At 47.4% G+C, this 20,584-nt stretch overlaps 2 protein-coding genes and 1 long non-coding RNA gene across 3 annotated transcripts in view; 2 read left to right on the top strand and 1 right to left on the bottom strand.

Moving 5' to 3' along the window:
- The window catches only part of ORC1 (origin recognition complex subunit 1), a 29,761-nt gene extending 17,374 nt beyond the window's left edge, over positions 1-12,387 (top strand). Inside the window, exons 10-18 of the mRNA XM_070405121.1 lie at positions 1,346-1,443; positions 2,005-2,106; positions 2,495-2,666; positions 3,227-3,334; positions 3,611-3,760; positions 4,440-4,559; positions 9,694-9,863; positions 10,222-10,309; positions 11,769-12,387. Coding sequence (XP_070261222.1) covers positions 1,346-1,443; positions 2,005-2,106; positions 2,495-2,666; positions 3,227-3,334; positions 3,611-3,760; positions 4,440-4,559; positions 9,694-9,863; positions 10,222-10,309; positions 11,769-11,963 — 1,203 coding nt within the window. The 3' untranslated portion in view covers positions 11,964-12,387. The remainder of the gene's footprint in view (positions 1-1,345; positions 1,444-2,004; positions 2,107-2,494; positions 2,667-3,226; positions 3,335-3,610; positions 3,761-4,439; positions 4,560-9,693; positions 9,864-10,221; positions 10,310-11,768) is intronic.
- LOC139003367 (uncharacterized) lies at positions 737-15,692 on the bottom strand. Its single transcript, XR_011470236.1, has 5 exons — positions 15,265-15,692; positions 11,853-11,948; positions 8,191-8,300; positions 4,476-4,649; positions 737-3,820 (listed from the first exon to the last, which is right to left on the bottom strand). It is a non-coding gene; the product is annotated as an uncharacterized lncRNA (long non-coding RNA).
- Positions 15,328-20,584, top strand: part of CC2D1B (coiled-coil and C2 domain containing 1B) — a 17,333-nt gene continuing 12,076 nt past the window's right edge. The window contains exons 1-6 of the mRNA XM_070405122.1: positions 15,328-15,463; positions 16,834-16,920; positions 17,980-18,124; positions 19,063-19,172; positions 19,785-19,943; positions 20,326-20,451. Of these exons, the coding sequence (XP_070261223.1) occupies positions 16,855-16,920; positions 17,980-18,124; positions 19,063-19,172; positions 19,785-19,943; positions 20,326-20,451 (606 nt within the window). The 5' untranslated portion in view covers positions 15,328-15,463; positions 16,834-16,854. The remainder of the gene's footprint in view (positions 15,464-16,833; positions 16,921-17,979; positions 18,125-19,062; positions 19,173-19,784; positions 19,944-20,325; positions 20,452-20,584) is intronic.

The raw sequence follows: 20,584 nt of genomic DNA, 5'->3' as shown, positions 1-20,584 counted from the left end.
AACTCTAAGGGACCCATCAGACTTGCAACCAGGGGAGCAATGGGCAGTGGCAGCTGTCCCAGGCTAACCCCCTGAACCTGTCTCCAAGGACCCCTTTTCTCTGACATCCCAGAGAGCTAACGCAGCCCAGCCTAGGCTCTTCTGTTGCTTCTACTTTGCTAAACCCTTCCTTGTTTTACTGTCCCCGGCCCTAATAAATGTACCCTTATAGTCACCTGGACTCGTGTCGTGAAATTTTTCCTGCACGAAGTCAAGAACCTACACACTGCTGGCTGGTTGTAGGCAGACCTGCTCAGGGTGCAGTCACTTGTCCAGTAACAGTGTCACTTGATACACCTGAGAAACAAGGAGTACTATGGTAATGAGTTGTGTAACTGGAAGAGAAGAACGGATGTCTCTTCTGCTTCCTATGGAACTTTAACAAAGAGTCTTCCCATGTTCAGGTGTGTATTAATGTTATTGCGACCTTCAGAGAGAGCCTTAGAGCAGGAGTCTTTGACCAGTTAAATTTTTTTGTGGAGCATATTGTTCTTTGGAACACCTCCATGGAAGGAAATCCGATAGATAACTTTTAGATGTGAGGTGATCTTACCTGGATTTCTTTTTTATGCAAAGAATTCCTACCTTCTGGTTTGATTGCATCTCCTGGGTCCCACCGAGAAGAGATATCATATCGGGTGTGAGGGCATCTTTAGCATAATAAAAAAGACCAGAAATCTACCAAATTCTTGATACATTCTTTTTATTTATTAATTACTAGTAAATTGATTGGGGTGACATTTTGATACATTCTGAGCAAGGTTTTCTTACTCCTTTCCTGTTTTCTCCAAAGTTATTAGGTGTTAAGCCGGTAAACAAGGTCTAACCATGTTTTCAAACCAATCTATAGGAGGATCCTCTGAATCAAACCCAGTTTATGCCTCCCACTCAACCCTATGTTTGGGCAGGGTAGTTAGGATTTCTTTATAATTTACTTTTTTTTTAAAGTAATATTTTACTTTTAAATAGTGTTTAATCCATACTTTCATTTATTTTTTCCCCAGATTGACATTGTTTTCAAATCCTAATACTGTGTGTAAATTGGAAAAAAGAAATTGTGTTTGGACTATGAACAAAGTGTATGTGTGATGTGAGGAGAGAGAGGGAGAATCACGGTATTTTATACATAAAAGAACTAAGAAATACACCACCTCTCTTCTTTTTAGCAAGTCATCGGGAATCAGATTTGCTAATGTGTCCTGGATGGTGTTTTGCTTTGTTGTTGGTTTGTGTGTGTGTGTGTGTGTGTGTGTGTGTGTGTGTGTTGTTGTTTTCTGAAATATGTTCTCTCTTTTTCTGAATATAGCCCAAGCCTAGAATGCCACATTCTGCCACTCCCCAGATCCGCAGCCGAAACCTGGCTGTCCGGGGACCTGCCAGCGTGCTAGAGGAGGCCCGGCTAAGGTAACACTGCTCATGGGCCCCTTTCAGATAGGAAGAGATGGGCCTCTGCGTTCATTCACGTGAAACAGGAGTAATAATAGAGTGAAATGAACATGTGTGTTCAGAGAGAAGAAACCTCTCCAGTAGTGTCTGGGTCAGCTAATGCAGACTGGTTCTAGGAGCCACCTTCCAGTCTACTGCCATCCTTTTCTCAGGGATGGAGGTGACTAGTCAGGACGCTCCTTCTCAAGTGTCACACTCTTTAGAACTGTGTTGGGACTTTTAAAAAATATACAAGCCTGCATCCTTCCAGAAATCAACCGAATCAGAATCTCTTGTGGGATGAGGTTCAGCCATGTGATTTGGGGAAAGCTTCCCAGGTGACGTGTACCTTTGGTTAGCACCACTGAGTTGGTGATTTGGGGGGAGAAAGGGATTATGCAACTACATGAAGAGATTTGAGAATGAAGACATTCCCTTGGGTTTGTGATTAAGGTTTTATGTAGAAACTAGATAAGTCTTTCAATTTATTATTGAGTAGATGGTGAAATGCTTCTAAAATCCTCCTTTTCCCTTATTTAGTCTGCATGTTTCTGCTGTGCCTGACTCTCTTCCCTGTCGGGAAAAGGAATTCCAAGATATCTACAACTTTGTGGAAAGCAAACTCCTTGATCATACTGGAGGGTGAGTTATGCTGAGCCAGGTAGGATGGTCGGGGGAGAAGGCTCCTGCTGGTATACCCTTCAGGTGTCAGAGATCGGCCAGATGGTCTTTGCCCTGTGTCAGGAGATCAGGGAAAAGCCTAAAGCTTCTAAAGCAGCTTTTTGTTGTCAAAGTTATTCTGTAGGAATAGGAATTCTGTTTTTCAAAGAAAAATGACACTGCCATTGCTTGTGGAATGAATGATTCTATGGAAACAGGCCCTGCTCTAATCAGCTTCCCAGATGGTCCCTACTGCCCCCACCTCCACATTTCAGGGCTCTTGGTCCTTCCTTCAGCAGACATTTGCTCACTACTAACTGGTGAGGCAGCTGGCACAGACCTAACCCTCACGCCTTCCCTTCCTGCCTAGATGCATGTATATCTCTGGGGTACCTGGGACAGGGAAGACTGCCACTGTACACGAGGTAATACACTGTCTGCAGCAGGCGGCTCAAGCAAATGATGTTCCTCCCTTTCAATACATTGAAGTCAATGGCATGAAACTGACAGAGCCCCACCAAGTCTACGTGCAGATCTTGCAGGTAAGCAAAGCAGTTTGGGCTTTTTGGAAAATACAGTCTTGGTGGCACATGAAAAGAAAAAGGTTTACTTCATTTTGTGCATATTACATATTTTCAACATGCCAGGCATTGCTCTTTGAGTAGAGATAGCAAGAGCAAAGGCAGAATTCCTACCCACAGGGACCTTAACGCCTAGGAGCTCGTTATGAAATGTTGGAAGCTAGTACTTACTGTCATGGTGAAAGCCATTTGCACACAGGAGGCAGTGTGGCAGACTAGAAAAGGGTTGGAGGAAGGCGCAAGTTTGCACCTCACTCTTGGTTCATTAGCTGTTCTCTTGTAACAGATAATGTCCAGTTATAAAGTTAGGAAGTAATGATTTTGGAGGGGCTTCTGGGACTAGTCTGTGGTTCATTTGCATTTCAATCACACAGACTTTATCTTCTGTCTTGGTGCCTTCCAAGTTTAGGGTAGAAGGCAGAGTATAGGATCCTGAAATCCTCAGACTAAATAGCTTCCTCTGTTTGCAGATTTAACTTTAAGCCCTTAGAGTTCACCATCCCTGTTTTCCCCCAATGCAGAAGATGACAGGCCAAAAGGCAACAGCTAACCATGCAGCCGAACTGCTGGCAAAGCGATTTCGCACCCAAGGGTCCTCTCAGGAAGCCACCGTGCTGCTTGTGGACGAGGTAAGGAGGTGCCCACAGCAGGACTGGGAAAGAAGCCACATGGTTGTTGACCGAGATGTTTTGGGAGCAAGCACTGGGCAGGACGGAAGGTTTGGCTCCTTCCTTCATCTAAGCCTGTTGTCTGGTGGCAAGTGGCACGTGCCCACTGACTTCCTTGCTGCTCTGCCGAAGTGCCCTGAGAAGCGCATGCAGCTGAAACAGTGGTGCCAGGTCTCACTCTGGGCCCTGGCGCGGTCTCTGTAGTTGACCCTGCATCTCTCTCCATTTCCCCGGCAGCTTGACCTTCTGTGGACTCAGAAACAAGATGTAATGTACAATCTCTTTGACTGGCCCACTCACAGGGAGGCCCACCTGGTGGTCCTGGCCATCGCCAACACGATGGACCTGCCAGAGCGCCTCATGATGAACCGGGTGTCGAGCCGACTGGTAGGTGTTGGGGCCATTCTCAGGTTGTTCTTCCAGATCCAGAAGCTGTGCTAAGGAGTCCTGCAAAAATGAATACACAGGACACTAAAATAAATGGGAAAAGTACGAAATGTGGATTCTAAAATTCTTCTCATTTTAACTTGGAATTAAACATATCGCCATTGCATGATTTGCTGAAAACACATCTTGATGTTCTGCTGCCTGTGCACTGTTAAACTGCAGAGCCCTGGAGGTTTAATTATATTTAAAATGTATTTAAGCACTTTCCCTTGCCAGGCAGTGTTAGATGGGTAGAGTGTAGCAGTGAGCAAGGTGGATGCAGTCTCTGCCCTCGTGGACCCCTGGTTCAGCCTGAACCACAGGTACTTCTAGGCATGGCGAGTGAGACCAGGAGCTGTGCCTGCACAGATCATAGAGCTGAAGATCCTCCCATCCACTCTCATCGGAGCACCTCTACTTGTCTCTACTTCTCAATGATTCTGGCAGAATAAAAGGATATTTTAAACTAAATGAAAAGTAGTTGAGAACTACCATTGTCAGTAACGAAGAGCTGGAAGCAGTGGGAGTCCCAGCATGAAATCTGCACACTGTTATGCATTTGGGGACGGTGGGTACCTTTCCACCAGGGCTATCAGAGGGCAATCCATGAACTTGTTTCTCTGTCATCCTGGCTCCCCAGGGTTTCACCAGGATGTCCTTCCAGCCCTACACTTACAGGCAGCTGCAGCAGATCCTAATGTCCCGACTCAAACACTTAAAGGCCTTTGAGGATGATGCCATCCAGCTGGTTGCCAGGAAGGTAAGTCACCGTCGGGAGGCCTAGCTGTACCTACAAAACGCGGCAATTCTTTGCTGAGCACCTGTTGGTGCGAGGTCCTGTGCTGGTGCTCTGGGGATGAAGAGAAATTTAGGAAGTCTTGTAAAAACAAATACAAACAGTAGAAATGAAGTCCTGAAAAATTCCTGAAATCTTATTGTATGATAGGGGGCTATGACTATGGTGGGCTTAATCAATTAAAATGAAAATTAATTGATTCAGGGAGCAGACAGCTTTGTATAATGAAAGGAGCAGAATAGTTAAATAGACAAACCTGCTTTGAATTCTGACTCTAACACTTAATAGGCATGTGGAAGGTTATAGGAAAGTTACTTTAAAACTTCCTGAGCCTCAGTTTACTCCTCTGGAAAATGGTAATAATACTAGCTACCTCATAGGGTCATTGTGAGAATGAAATTCAACCATGTCCATAAGGTGCCTGTAAGATTGGAGTCGCTCCAGGAAATGGACGGATGCAGCCAGCAAGAGGGGAGTTTATTAGAGGGGACGGGAGGAAGCTCAGGACTCAGCCTCCGCTGTCCTTGGGGTTGAATTTTATGCACAACAACCACAGGTGGAGGCTGGGCGGTGGAGTTCTTTGTCCTTCAGACCGATCAGTGCTGGCCGTTGTTATCTTTGGCCTGCTGTCTCGCCCTCCATGTGGCTGCCTCCTATTGAGCCAGATAGGGTGACCGCTGGCTCTTCCACGAAATGAGGCTGGGGCCACTTTCTCATTCAGGACTTTCTAGTTCGCTTGAGCCAAATGTCCTCTGCTGGCCTGTCAGTGTCTAGCAGGGTGCACGCTCCATGGTAGGTATAAAATTTGGACTACATTCAAGCATGTCAAACTCGGGGCTCATGGGCCGCAGGCCTCGTTTATGTCCTCCAGGCTCACTGGGAGAATGCCAAACGAGATTCCACCAACACTTATCTGAGGCTACTGAAGAATAAAGTGGGTTAAATATCTCCCTCAAGCTGAACACAAGAAACCACCCATCCACCATATTTCAGCACTTAAGAGATTTATAAATGTATTTCTAGTGTCTTGCCTGGGATGGTGTGAACTCTGAGTGCCTACAGCAGCAGCACATGTCTGCAGCACCTGTTCAGAACTGCTACTGACTGTGTTAGGTTCTGGGGTCAGGTGAGCCAGAGGATGCTCGTCTCCAGGCTTCACTTTCCAAGAGCAATCCCCCAAGTTACCATGTGATCCTCTGTTGGGTAGAGTTTTTCACTTCCATCATGCAAATTCTAAAAGTTTATGTTTTTCCTCCAAATGGTCCTTTTTTATGCCTATTTAGGTTATCTTCTTCCTTTTCCTCCAAGGTGCTTTTGTCTGTTGGTTTATCCTGCACTGTTCCTTCCCTCAGATGTCTTGGTTGTCCACTTAGGTATAAGAATGGAGACTACAAAGCTTATTGGGAGCTCAGAGCACTTGAGTAAGCTTCACTGGAAGAGTCTGATGGGCCAATTTCCCTATCTTTAGCTGTTTTCTTTGGGATGGTCAGATTTCCTGTAGTTGGCTTCCTGTGTCCTGCCTGGAGGGCAGTATGGGGTGGGGTAGGTGGGCTGGCGTCAGAGTTCAGGATGCAAATGGTTAGGGACATCCCTCCCCTCTGACAATTCCTGATGTCCTGGCCTGGAGACTTTGTTTATTCTTGTTTGAGAATAAATCTTGGGTCTTCTGCCATGGTATAAGAGGGAACATCTCCAGGGCAAAGAGTTTAATGGAAACAGAACAAATTAACAAGGCACAAAATTTTCTCAGAGCCCTAAACTCTTCCTCCCCACAGTGGCCCTAATGTTCATCCAACAGCACGAAATGGGAGAGGATCTAGGGCAGTGGTTCTCAACCTTCCTAATGCCGTGACCCTTTAATTATTTTCATTGCTACTTCATAACTGTAATTTTGCTACTGTTATGAATCGTAATGTAAATATCTGATATGCAGGATGTATTTTCATTGTTACAAATTGAACATAATTAAAGCATAGTGATTAATCACAAAAACAATATGTAATTATATATGTGTTTTCCCATGGTCTTAGGCGACCCCTGTGAAAGGGTCGTTCGACCCCCAAAGGGGTCGCTACCCACAGGTTGAGAATCTCTGATCTAGGGCAAGGGTCAGCAAACTTTTTCTGTGAAGGGTCAGGTAGTAAATGTTTTCGGCTTTACAGGCCATAACAGTCTGCCACCACTATTCAACTCTGCCCTTGCAATACCAAAAGCAGCTATGCACAATAGGTAAAGAATACACATAGCTGTGTTCCAATAAAACTTTATTAGCCTGACTCCTGGTCTAGTGCATCCATTTCTTAAGCACTCCTTATTTTAGCCAAACTTTACCACCAGTTTCAATACCACTAAACCTGAGCATTTTGTAGATTTTTAGTATAATTTAGATTTTTTCTTAGATTCCTCATTACTGTCTTAGGAATTCTTCAGTCTGCTAAGTCAACCACTATACTGCCACCTCTTTCCAACTGCAGAATTATATTGTCTACTCCTGTTGCTTCCCTTCCTCTTACGGTTCTTTGTCTTTTTTTGTTTTAACATATTTTTATTGATTTCAGCGAGAAAGAGGGAAAGAGAGAAACATCGATGAGAGAGAATCATCACTTGGCTGCCTCCTGCACATCCCACATGGGATCGAGCCTACAACCCGGGCACGTGCCCCGACCAGGAATCAAACCATGACCTCCTGGTTCATAGGTTGATGTTCAACCATTGAGCCACGCCAGCTGGGTGGTTCTTCGTCTTTTAATAACGTTTCAGGAGGCATCAAATTTGGGTGGTATTTTTACCCAAAACTCTTGCCTGTAATTTCAAACCTCTCTTGTTTCTTTACATATAAAGAAATAGAATACGTCTATTTTGTATTCTGTATACTATATTTATAAAGTCTTTGTGAGTCCAATTCTATCAATTGCTGGTTCCCATGTATATGTGGCCTTGTTTCCTTATTATTGTATCTTGTTTTTTTTTTACTTATTTTCTTGTACTATATGCTCATGCTCCTTAGAGCTTTATCAGATAATTAATTGAGGCCTGGTTGGAGTTCATTTGGAATTTGTTTTTGTTTCTGTTAGTTACTGAAGGGCACTATCAACTGGGACCATTTTAAAACAACATTCTCCACTAGAGGTTTATAGGAGACACAACATAAATTTGGGCTCCAAATCCATGTGAAGACTTTTGGTTGCAAAGACTTCTAACCCTGCACCACCTAGTACCAAGGTCAAAACAGGCCATTTTTCTAGCCATCCTTCTGCAGGACGGTTCTCTCGTTCACCCTTATGCTGAGGTCGGGCCCATGATCATATAAGGTCTTCTCTTAGAGTCCATGCTGGGTAAGCCCCAGCTTTTTCTTTCGTCTCCATCACCATCACAGCCGTCAGAAAGGATGCTTATGGCCACCAGGTTCACAGGTGCTCTCGGGGTGAGGACTGCTTTGGGTGTTTTCTTGCCTCCCTGGGTCCCTGTGCACTTTGCTTCTAGGCCTCTGCAGCAGCTCCAGTCCACGCTGTGAACACAGTACTGCTTCCCAAGGCAGTGGAATGGGCTCGGAGGAAAGAAGTGACAGGTGGAAACATCCATAGGACACCCTTACCTGCTGGATGTGGGAGATTAGAGGAAGGGAAGAATGTAAGCTGATGCTCATGCTTCTCTCTTGAGTTACTGGAGAAGTGACTTTTGTTTTGAGCGTCTTAAATTTGAATTCTGAAAACAGAAATATACACAAAACATTTAAAAACGTCTGTAATCCTACTTCCCAGAAATGGCTTTTTAATGTCTTTATGTGTTGTGTATCTATATGCCTATAAAATTTGCTTTTTTTGAACTTAACGTAGCATGAATATTTGAAGGAAATAATTATTTCAGCGTGTCCTTAGGCTAATATCAGGATTGTTGGCAAGCACTGGGACTATAGAAACAGAGATCCTTGCAGGCCACAGTGAGTCCAAAGCTTCTCTCGGTGAAATTTAAATTGCAAGTGGCTTAAGTCAGTTTGGGAGAGAGGACAGGATTCCCTGTGAACGAGCCCAGGAACCCCAATCTCTGTGCACATGCAAAGGAAGGAGCAACACTGTAGCCTCTGGTAGCGTGGGTTGGTCCGACTCAGCTAACCACAGACTTCTTTGGGTCCCCCAGACATGCAGCCTCCTCCCCTCTTGATTCTCGTTGTTTAGCCATTGACCAAGCCGTCTCCAAAATTCACACAAATGCTGTGAGGAGGCTCGGCTATGGCTTTACCTCCAATCCCCGCCGCCCACCCCCCGCCTCCCCCCGCCCCCCCCCCTCGGCTCGCCCCCTTAGCCTCTTGGCCTTGGCTGGCTGCTTCTGGGGGCATATTTCTCTCTAGGCAAGAAATGAGAACTCTCGTTTTCAGATGTGTCCGTGTGATTGTGGGGCACCGGTCTCATAGATTTCATTTCCCTAATATTAAATAAAGCTATGGATTTCTGCCTTTCCTACTTCGGAGCTATCTGTAAAACCAAGACATAGGTTTGGACTCAGGGAAGAGTCCCAGGCACAGTAAAGGTTATGTGCTGCATGATGACGTTTTGGCCGATGAAGGACCGCATATACAACGGTGGGCCCATGGAGCTGAAAATCCCTATAGCCTTGTGAGGTCATAGCCATTGTAATGTCATAGCCTAACACATTGCTCAGGTGTTTGGCTGATACCGTTGTAAACAAACCTGCTGTCAGTTGTATAAACGTACAGCACATACAATTATGTACATACACGATACTTGATAATGATAATAAGAGACTGTTACTATACTAGTCATCATTATTTTAGGTGTATTCTTTCTACTTATAAAAAGGCTACACCATGTAGGTTTGTGTAAATGCATCTGGATGTTTGCACAGCAATGAAATGCCTCATGAAGCATTTCTCAAGAGCGTATCCCCATTGTTAACCAACACGTTAACAATGTGATAATTTCTATCTGGGCTTCCTCCAGGTTCCCAACTAGGACTAAGTACTTAACTTCAAGCTTAAGTCCATTCTCAGCAACGCCTTTTTTTTTTTTTTTAGCTTAACACAAAATCTGTTGGTTGACGTGGCAAGGGGACTCAAGGAATAAAATGATCCCTCTTGTAGGTAGCAGCCCTCTCTGGAGATGCACGACGCTGCCTGGACATCTGCAGGCGTGCCACCGAGATCTGTGAGTCCTCCTGCCAGAAGCCCGGCTCCCCTGGCCAGGTCACGGTGGCCCACTTGCTGAAAGCCGTGGATGAGATGTTTTCATCGGCGTACATCACTGCCATCAAGTAAGATGCTTCTGCTTCCTGGCCTTGAGCCTTCTTTGAAAGACCGCCTGAGGGCCACGGTGGGAAGGCCGTGGAAGCCTGTTTTTCTGATTTACTGAAGACGCTGTCTTTTTTCTTAAGGGGCATAGTCACGGGGTGCTGGTACCCTTCCAGATGTAGTTGCTGGGTTTCCTTACTTCCAAAGTGGCATTTATTATATCATTTTAAGACTCTGGGAGGGAAGGCGGACCCCTTCCCAAATAATATAGGAGGAAGTAGTCCCCATTTTTTTCTAATAATGCAGAAAAGCGTTATCCAGCTTTCCTCTTGGTATTGGTGCAGCCACACTGAGAATTCACATGTCTTCATTTTCTTTAAGAAATTCCTCTGTTATGGAACAGAGCTTCCTGAGAGCGATCCTTGCAGAATTCCGTCGATCGGGACTGGAGGAAGCAACATTTCAACAGGTGGTCAATCTCCTTTTTGAAAGTCCATCTAGATTTTGGTCTGGTGCTGTTAAAATATGTGGGAATTTCAATCACTGTGTGATAGTTTGTCTATTTTGTGGTAACCTGGTAATGCTAAGGAATATCAAACCAGCACCTATTTTTATGTGATATTTTTATTTAGTTGCATGAGGAGAACTTTAGCAACTGGCTTCTACATATTAGATTAAAGGTTTACTATGTGCCAGATACTGTTCTAGGATGGGAGGTTCATAGATGAACAATCAAAAATCACTGCCCTAATACAGCTTATGTGGTGTAATGGGGGCGACGCTTTCAGAATGAGCCATGTTTAAAATCACAAAGGTCAATCCAAACCGTCTTTGAGCATCATTTCAATATCAGTAAAAGGAAGCTTTAGGTCTCATGCCTTAGTGATTTATTTAAAACCAGTGTCCACAGGCAATGGCTCCCTTAGAAGGTGAACTATCAAAGGTGTGTGTGTGTGTGTGTGTACCTGGGAGTGTGTACCTCTGTGTATAAGCATGTTTTAGACATTCAGAAAAACATTTTCCTTTCAGCTACTTCTTCCTTTCAGCTTTCCTTTACTTCTTTACATTCCTTTTTAAACATTTAGTTACTGGTCATATTTTGCCCATTATTCTCCTTCTAGAGCCTGAAACAGCTCTTCTGCAGTGACTTTCATTTTAGTATGTAAACATTTTCTGAACATCTACAATGTGCCATTAACTATGCTTTGAACCAGGAACCCCCATCTGAATTGGTTAATATCCCTGCTTCTGACAAGCTCCCAGTATTGATGGGGGGTAGGGGGTGGGAGTGGTGGTGGGAGTGAGGGTTGGACTTACAGTTAGAAGACTGCCCAGAAACTACTACAGACTTGCCTGACCCACTTGGGGCTTTAGGGTCGGAATCTGTTTCCAGCTACCTTTTGCCTCTTTATTCAGTATTGTCTGTGCCTCTGTGCTTTTCCAAGGGTCATGCCTTGGTACCTGTACACTGTGTCTGCTTAGGAAAATACCTTATAGCAAAATTTGACTTGAATTATGACAATCTCCATTATGGAATTCTCAGTCCCTGGATACCAGGACTCTTGGTGTAACAATTTCAGTACTAGACATTTTATATCCATTAATTCAAGAGATATTATAATACATTTAATAGATAAAACTGAAGCTCAAAAAGTGAGCTAACCTGCCCAGGGTGTCATATATAGGTATTTGCTAGAACCAGGATTCAGACCTGCTATCCTCTGATTCTGAAGATAGTACTGCATTCTGCCCTTCATTTGTGCCCCCACTGGGACAGCCTTTGATGCCTTCTGAGCCATTAAATATCCTGGTCAAGAAGTATCTGCTTCCCCTAAAAGAAGAAATACGTGATCAGATACAGACCCAGGACGACCTTTCCTCTCTTAACCTTCCTGGCAGCTGACCTCAGATTTGCTTTTTGTTTCTAGGTATACAGGCAGCATGTGGAACTGTGCAGGATGGAGGGGCTCCCATACCCCACCATGTCAGAGACCATGGCAGTGTGCTCTCACCTGGGCTCCTGCCGCCTCCTCCTTGTGGAGCCCAGCAGGAATGACCTGCTCCTTCGCGTGCGGCTCAACGTCAGCCAGGGCGATGTGCTGTACGCCCTGAAAGAAGAGTGAAGAGTGAAGGAAGGACAGCTGATTTTAAAGAACATGACTTTTTCTAAGCACATGGAATTTTTGTGGCAAAATATAATGAAGGGAAATAACTACCATGTAGTTTGAAATTTTCTTTTAAATAATTTGCTTTTTTCAGAGTGTTTAGGAAATTTATAGTCATTACAAACATCAGGTTATAAAACCAAATAAACCCTCCCTCTGACTTTTATTTCTGTTAGTAGCCCCACCATTTATTTAATGGTAACATGCCATGTATATCAATATCTGCACACAATCACTTGTATTGGTGTAAAATAGTGTGGGGAAAATATGTAAGAAATTGGTTAAATTGGTTGCCCCTGGGAAAGAAATGGATGGCTATGATCAGGAGTTAGAAAAAGACTTTCACTGTATGTCATGTATCTTAACTTTTGAGCAATGTGAATAAAACAAACAGTTTACAAAAAAGAAATGCTTCAAGTAATATCAGTAATAAAAAATCCCTAGCAATGAATAGCTAGAAAATGTACATTTTAAAAAGGTACCATATATCATAAAAACAAATCTTTCAATGAAAAAGACTTAGATGGCACAGAAAATATAAGGTATCTAAGAATAAAGAGATGTAATTAACCTCTAAATAGAAATAAATTCCAATCAAAATCTTGGCAGGGTTTTTTTGTATAACTTTGCAAGTTAATTCTAATATTTATTTGGAAACCAACAATGGGACAAACTGACATCTAAAGCTTCCTCGTGAGAAACACACATCATCCATGTTATAATAGTTCTGCCAGAAATGTCTGACCCATCAGACATTTGATGAGAAAATTATCAGCTAAATCAAGTTGAGGAGAAAATACTCTACAAAGCAACTTTTCCTTTTTAAAAATGTCAATATTACAAAAGACAAAAACAAAATGGAGGAATTATTCTAAACTAAAGGAAAATAGAAATGAGAGCTAACTGTACTGTGAGTCTTCATTGGGTTGTATATTTAAGAGATGCAAATAATTACATTGTAGACTACAGTAATATTAGTTAATATGTATGATGTAAAGCTTAAATTTTGTGAGTGATAGGGTGGGAGAATCTCTATTAGAATCATGATGAAATATCTGAAACTAATTATCATAGTTCAGAAAAAGCTTACATAGGTGTATATACATATTTATAACTGCACATTATGGACTGAGGATCAGTCAGAATATTTTAAAGAATTATACAATTCGTGAATTTTATAAAAGAATTGCATAATTTTAAAAAAGGGAAAATGGTAAATAAATATTCCACAGACTAAGATACCGGAATGATCAACAAAATGGAAACATAGTAAAAGAGGCCTGCAAGTCAAAACCTTTTCACATCTATTAGAAAACCTGTCAATGGTGATATGGAACAATTGGAATCCAAATGCCCCACTGATGGGAGTATAAACTGGAATAAATACTTTGTAGATAATTTGGTATTTAGTCTGGAAAATGCGGAAATCCTATGAGGCAGCAATTCCACTCGTAGGTATATACCCCAGAAAAACACGTGTACCCTAGGAGTTGTATACAAGAATGTTCATAATACTATAATGGCAAGCCATTGGAAAAGTATATTATTTTCATACTATGAAATGCCATACAGAAATGAAAAATAATTAGATAAATTGCAAGTGTCAATGTGGATGAAGCTTACAAATAGAGTTGAGCAAAGAAGTTGAAGAATATATGCAGTGATATCAATGATATAATGTTAAAGCTTGCAAAAAGATATGGATTATTTAAGGGCGTATATATACATAGTAGAAATAGAAAGAAATGCTCAAGAATAACTCAGGAGAGTAGGTAGCTCTTTAGGAAAGTCTTGCACCATGATAGGTGTATAAGTGGTTTCAAATGTATTGTGCTGTTTTTTCTTAAACTTGTGAGTGATTGGTGCTCATGTTAATTCACACCAGGAATAGGAACTATTTTTATTGAATGCCTACTATGTACAATGCAATGCTTTAGACACTGGGGGATAACTTAGAGAACAGTGAAGGTTGCATTCTAGCAAATGTGAAATACTGTATACCTTTGAGGATATATTAAATATCTATATATATAAAAGCCTAAGGGACTGTTCAACCAGTAGCTATGATGTGCACTGACCACAAGAGGGCAGATGCTCAGTGCACAGGCATGGAAACATGGGACAGACTGATGAATCTCAGTGGGTAGGGCGGGAAGAGATTAACCAAAGATCTTATATGCTGCATACTAGAGGCTTGGTGCACAGATTCGTGCACCAGTGGGGTCCCTCTGCCTGGCCTGTGGGGACTGGGCTGAAACTGGCGTTCAACATCCCCCAAGGGGTCCCAGATTGTGAGAAGGCACAGGCCAGGCCAAGGCACCCCACCGGTGCACAAATCCGTGCACTGGGCCTCTAGTTTCATTATATTTAATGACAAAAATTGGAATGAAACTTCAGTTTTACACTGCTAAGGTCAGTCTCTTTGGGCAACCAACCAACCAAAAGCAATAGGAGATGGAAAAGCTCTTTGTCCAAGGAAAATGAAAGATTCTTCCAATCGCTAACTACAAAACATAATTTAAAAGTTGAGATATGCCTGAGTGAGTTGCAAGGTTTGTTTTAGATGGAAGATGCTCTGTAATGCCTCTTACCACCTCCATTTCATTGCCCTGCAGAGTAGGGGAGTAAGAACTTGGTGTTAAACGTCATGAAGAGGTGCAGCGAACACCCACCGCCGGTCATATCTTAAATATTTCACCCACTTTCTGATTGGAAAAGGTACAGTTACTAAATGTTTAAAAATATGGCCTGGCAGGCGTGGCTCAGTGGTTGAGCATCCACCTATGAACCAGGAGGTCAGGGTTGAATTCCCAATCAGGGCACATGCCCGGGTTGTGGGCTCCATCCCCAGGGTGGGGCGTGCAGGAGGCAGCTGATCAAGGATTCTCATCATTGATCTTTCTACCTCTCTCTCCCTCTCCCTTCCCCTCTGAAATCAATAAAAATACTTTTAAAAAATATATGGTGCGCCCCCATTTTGCTGGAGAGGCTCAAAGGACACGAAGAAGGTGGCAAGCAGAGAAGCCCTCCCCTTGGGTGGGGTCCGCGCCAGCCGGACCCACGCGACAGGGCTGAGCATGGCCGTGAGGTGAGCGTGCGCCTGGGAGCCGCCCAGGAGGCTACTTGGTGGGGAAGGTGCAATGGAGCGAGGGCAGCTGTCGCACCCACCGCATTTGTGCAGGCCGCTTGGCTCCCCAGACCCGCCCGCAAAACTAGCCTCGCGCTGCCGGCGCACCCAGAACTCCACCCTCGGAGTCACCTGTTGGGCGCCACACCCGCTTCGCCTGGCGCATGCGCATTGCGTGTTGACGGGCGTGGAGTCACGTGTTCGGGCGCGCGCGTCTCGGTGGGGGAACTTCCTGTCACGGCTGCCGCCGCCGCCGCCGCCCGGTGGCCACGGGAGTCCCGGGCGGTGCGGGGCGAGAGCAGGCCCGGGTTGGTGCCGGATCCGCCGCGAGGTATGCCGCGCGTCCGCCCCCCGGCGAGGGTGACCTGGGGACGCGGGGAGACGGAGTCGGCTGGGGCGGGGCGGGGAGGCGTCCCGCCGCGAGGGATGGGGTCCCCCGGCGTCGCCGCTCCTGCGCTCTCGGCTGCCCTCCTCCTCCGGAGCTCGGGCCGGGCTCCGGCACCGCCGCCCCAGCCCGGGCCCCGGGACCTGCAGACTCGGCGCGTCCGACTGGCCTCGCCCGTTTCCCTGAGCCGCGCGCTCCGCCCCGCTCGGCGCCGGCCCGCCCCCAGCCCCGCCGCTGAAATCTGACCCCTGAAGTCACCCTGCCCCCCGGGCGCCCGCAGCCTGTTCACCTCGGCGCCCTGGCGATTCCACCCCCGTCTCCGGCCTCCAGCCGCTTCTCGCCACCCCGCGCCCCGCCGGCCGGGACCGTTGTGGCCGGGACGGTTTGCAGCCTCCGCTCCCGCTGCCTCTTCCCGGCTGCAGCCCGCGGCGGTTCAGAACCAGAACCGCCGGCCCGGTCCCGCCGGCCCTGGCCCCGGGATGCTGCCTGGATTCCACCAGGTGTCGAGGCGCTCACATCGGCCCTGCGCACCTTTGCGGCCGCACTTGTCCGCGTCCTGCCGCGCAGTTTAGGCTGCAGGAGCCCCGGGTCCTGAGGCTCCTGCGGAGGCTAAGCGGCTCCTCCCCCCAGAACGGCCCTCTGGTCGCGCCCTCGGCGTGGGGTCCGTTCCCAGCTCCCAGCGGACTCAGCGCGGCCGAGCCTGTTCCCTCCGCCGGGTCCGGAGCGCCCCGGGGGGCGTGTGTCCATCCACGAGGCCGTCTCCCCGCGCTAATGTTCCGAGAGGCTGGGGAACATGTCACATCCATTCCTGCTCCCCCGGTGCCGGCGCGGGGTCTCCGGACCCAGAGTGGGTCCTGTGAGGTTGTGAGATCTCTGAACCAGGGCGCGGAGCCAGTCCTCTGGACTAGACAGAACCGCCCAAGAGAAATGTTTGTGAGGATAAAAGGTCCGTGTTTGTGCCGGCCAGTACCCGAGGACCTGGGTTTTTAATTCAGTTCATTTCGATGGAAGTAGCCACGTGTGGCCACGGTGTTTGACAGCCGAGCCTTATACCCGCCGCCGGCCTGCGGTTACTCCTGTCTCCCGGCTCCTCCCACTCGGGTTTGCCGTCGGTTTCGCCCTCTCCTCAGCCCGCTGGCGGGTGGCCTCCTCCCTTCTGCCTCCTAGTGTTTGCTCCGGGGCTGTGCTTTCCGTGATCCTCCTTCATCCTTTGGTGTGAGCATTGCCTTTTCCTCCTGACCAGCCTGACTCAGGGAGCGCTTTTGGGGAGGGGGCCTATCGGCTGCTCCAGTCTGAGTCTCGTCCGTTCCCCCCAGACAGGTGTCCAGGCCGCCAGGATGCCCGGGCCCAGGCCGCGGAAGGGCCCTCAGGCCCGTGGGCAGGGTGTGGCAGCGGCCAAGCAGGTATGTAAATGCCTTCACCCCTGAGCCGGGTGGGGGTTCCTCCAGGCGTGGGCCATCTGGGTGGTGTCCCCATTAGCGCAGAGACTTGGAGCCGTGCCTCCTGGAGTTGGCAGAGCCCTTAGGGACACTGCCTGGCCTCCGCCGCACACGTGTGGGGGATGAGGCCTGAACCCAGGCACCCTCCCGCCATGGCCGCCTCCTTACGAGGGATCTGGAGGCTTCAGGGACCACCAGTTCATGGGGTACTGATGGGGCCTCGGCACTCTGAGGGGTTCATTTAGGGCCACAGCTCTGCTTACCAGCCACAGAGGCCAGGGCTTGAGACCTAATCCGCTGGGAGAGCTTTGCAGCCTTAGGGGTCTGTTCCCTAATCTCTATTTATTCTGGGCTCAAGTCCTGGGACTTCTTAAAAGTGACAGGTAAGGAAGGTGTAGGACAAAGGGCAGAGACTCAGGTCATATGACCTCATTTTAAATTCTAGTTCTGCCACTTAACAAGGCTGTCTCAGTATCATCTGAACGTGATAAAGGGCCTACCTTTGTTCAGTCAGATTCATACAAAGTAGAATGTGGTCACTGGGCCGGGGGAAGGGGAAATGGGGAGTTATTGTTCAATGGTACACAGTTTCAGTTTTGCAAGATGGAAAGAGTTCTGTGGATGGAGAGTGGTGATAGTAGCACAACAGTGTGACGTACTTAATGCCACTGAACTGTACACTTAAAAATGGTTATGATAATAGTTTCCAGGTTATGTGTGTTTTATAATTTTTTAAAAATAGAACCTACCCCTTAGGATTGTGAGAATTAACTAAGGTAAGCACGTGAGTGCTAAGTAAATACAGTGCTGTCATTGTTGTAATAATAATGGCATTGTGGTCTTACTGTCTTTATAGTCACCAGGGAGTATACTAAGGGGTAATATTGTAGGCCTCAGTTTCCCTTTCTGCACATTGGGCCTCACACAGTGAAGGAGCCACTGATCTCTAGGAGTCTGGCTGTGGGGCTGGGCTACATCCTTGTCCCCATTGTGTGGTTCCTAAGAAATCTTCTCTGCTCTCAGCTGGGGCTCTTTGTGGAGTTGAGCCCTGAGGACATGCTGCTGGGGGTGGAGGAGACTGAAGATGATGAGGACTTGGAGGCTGAGCTGCTGGCCCTCACTGGGGAAGCAGGGACCACAGGCAGGAAGCCAGTCCCCAAAGGGAAGGGTAAGTTGTCGGTGCTGGGACCAGATGGGCTCAAGCAGGTGGTGGAGAGAGTCCTCACAGCTCTGAGGATGCAGCCACATTGCCTGGTCATCCTGCTACCCATGTCCCTTCTGCAGCACTCTCACCAAGAGCTCGTCCTGCCTTGCTCACACACCTGTGATGGGGAGCTCACTGCTTCCCTGACTGCCCCCCTTCATGTGGACAGTCAGCAGTATGATTCTCTGGCTGACTCAGGTCTCTACCCTTAGCCCAGCCAGGGCCTGGTATAGAGTAGGGGCTCAGCACAGACTGAATTGGGCACTAATAAGCGCATAGAAGCTGTATCCGATGAATAAGCGGAATCTTCCTGCCTAGCCTGGAAGAGGACAGAGACCTGAAGTCTGGGAGGGTCAGAGGATCTAAATCTTCCTCTTCTCACCAGGAACCCTCAGGGAGGACCTCCCCCAACCCCTGTACCCCTGAGCTGAGGATAATGGGAGGACCATGGCCCTCCATTTTTTCTCAGTCCAAACCTTTGGGGTTAGATGAGCCTGGGTTTGAATCATGGCTCTGCTACTTATAGGATTGCAATTAATAGGAAAATTAATATTGGTAGTTCTCAGTTTACTTCTATAAAAGGGATAATATGACCTATCTTGCAGAATTACTGTGAAGCTCAAATGGATGTTAAAAGTTTTTACATACATGAAAGGTGTAGTTAGGAGAAAAGGATGAATGTGTCTGTGAAGAACGATAGCAAAATGCGGAGAAGGGTCCAGGAAGGTTTCCCTGCTGAGGGTCTTTGGAGCTGGGTCATAATGGAAGAGCAGGAGTTTTCCAGGTGGGACTGGCTGTGGAAAGGCAGGGTGTCTACCTGGGTGTAGAAATGTACAGTCATTGAAGGCTCTCCTTCACTCTTCATGGACCTTTGCTGAGTCCCTGACCCTCTCTTTCTCCAGCCCCCTTACCTATGGCCCACATTGAGAAGTTGGCAGCGGACTGTATGCGGGATGTGGAGGAGGAGGAGGAGGAGGAGGAAGAAGGGCTGGAGGACGACACAGACTTGCTGGTACGTCTGCCAAGCTGGTGTCCTGGGCCTGATCAAACTGCAGAGGAGGCTGGGGTTTGCCCCTGTGTGTGCTCTGATGTTGCACAACAGCCCTGCCCTTCTTGGGGCTGTTTCCTGACTATACAGTGTGAGACTAGTTTCCTCTTTGTCTTTTTTTAAAAATATATTTTATTAATTTTTTACAGAGAGGAAGGGAGAGGCATAGAGGGCCAGAAACATCGATGAGAGAGAAACATCGATCAGCTGCCTCCTGCACACCCCCTATTTGGGATGTGCCCGCAACCAAGGTACATGCCCTTGACTGGAATCGAACCCGGGACCCTTCAGTCCGTAGGCCGACGCTCTATCCACTGAGCCAAACCGGTCAGGGCAGAGACTAGTTTCCTTTGATGTCTGGTCTGCACTCTGTACTTGGGGGTTCTCAGACTTGTGGTCTCACTGTTTTCAAGACTGTCTTCGGTCAGAGTAAAGAAGTGTTTGGTAAAGGGGGCTCTCAGGCACAGTGACTGATGCTGGGAAGTACTGCGGGGAAGAGGGCCCTTTATTTTCAGATCCCATCACAGTATGTATGGCCATGAGGCTCCCAAGCTCCTGTGACTTGTGTCTCCCCAGACTGAGCTGCAAGAGGTCCTGGGTGCAGATGGAGAAGCTGGGTCCCTGCATGGCAATGAGGCAGCCATCATGGGTAGCTCTGAGGATGAGAAGGGACAGGAAAACATGGAGCCTCCAGTGCAGACACCTCTCCTAACAGCCTCAGCCCCAGCAGCTCAGGTAGGTTCTTAAGGGACCTGACAGCCCTGCGTGCCTGTGTATAACATGCATACAGCATAGCTTGCATAGGAAGACGGCAGTAACCCTCGGGCCCTCCCCAGCAATCCCCCTGCTGAAGCAGTGACTGAGCATGAGGAACTCTTTGGTGCCTGGCTGGCCTCACAGGTCTCTGTTCTCCCAGACCATCCTCTGTAGCCCTTCACAGCTGGTCTGGGCCTCTGTGTTTGCCTCTGATATGGCCTTTTGCCTCCTCCTTGAGGCTTTGAGGAGCTCCTCCTCGAACCCAAGAGCTCCGTTTTCTGGGGCAGCTTTGTTGCAGGGAGGGAGCAGCAGGGCCTAGCTGGCCCTGGAGTGGCCAGGCCCTGAGCTGGAGTATCTACAGGCTGGAGGGCCTCAGGGGCTGCAGGCTCTGCTGGAAGATCGGATCCGCAATTACCGGGAAGCTGCGGCCAGCGCCAAGGAGGCAGGTGAAGCAGCCAAAACCAGGCGCTGTGAGCGTGGCCTAAAGGTAGGGTGGGCCCAGCCAGGGAGCAGGGCTGGGAGGAGTGGGGCTGAGGGCAGCAGGAGGTTGGGCCAGTAGTGGGGGGAGGCCTCCCCACTGGCCTGATGGAGGTGAAGGGTCCGGCTGGGTTTCTGTTTCT

This window comes from Myotis yumanensis, unplaced genomic scaffold (assembly GCF_028538775.1).
Source record: "Myotis yumanensis isolate MYYU_CA2020_CCGP unplaced genomic scaffold, mMyoYum1.0.hap1 SCAF_2, whole genome shotgun sequence".
In the NCBI taxonomy this organism is placed as follows: domain Eukaryota; kingdom Metazoa; phylum Chordata; class Mammalia; order Chiroptera; family Vespertilionidae; genus Myotis; species Myotis yumanensis.
This window is presented reverse-complemented; position numbering and strand designations above follow the sequence as displayed.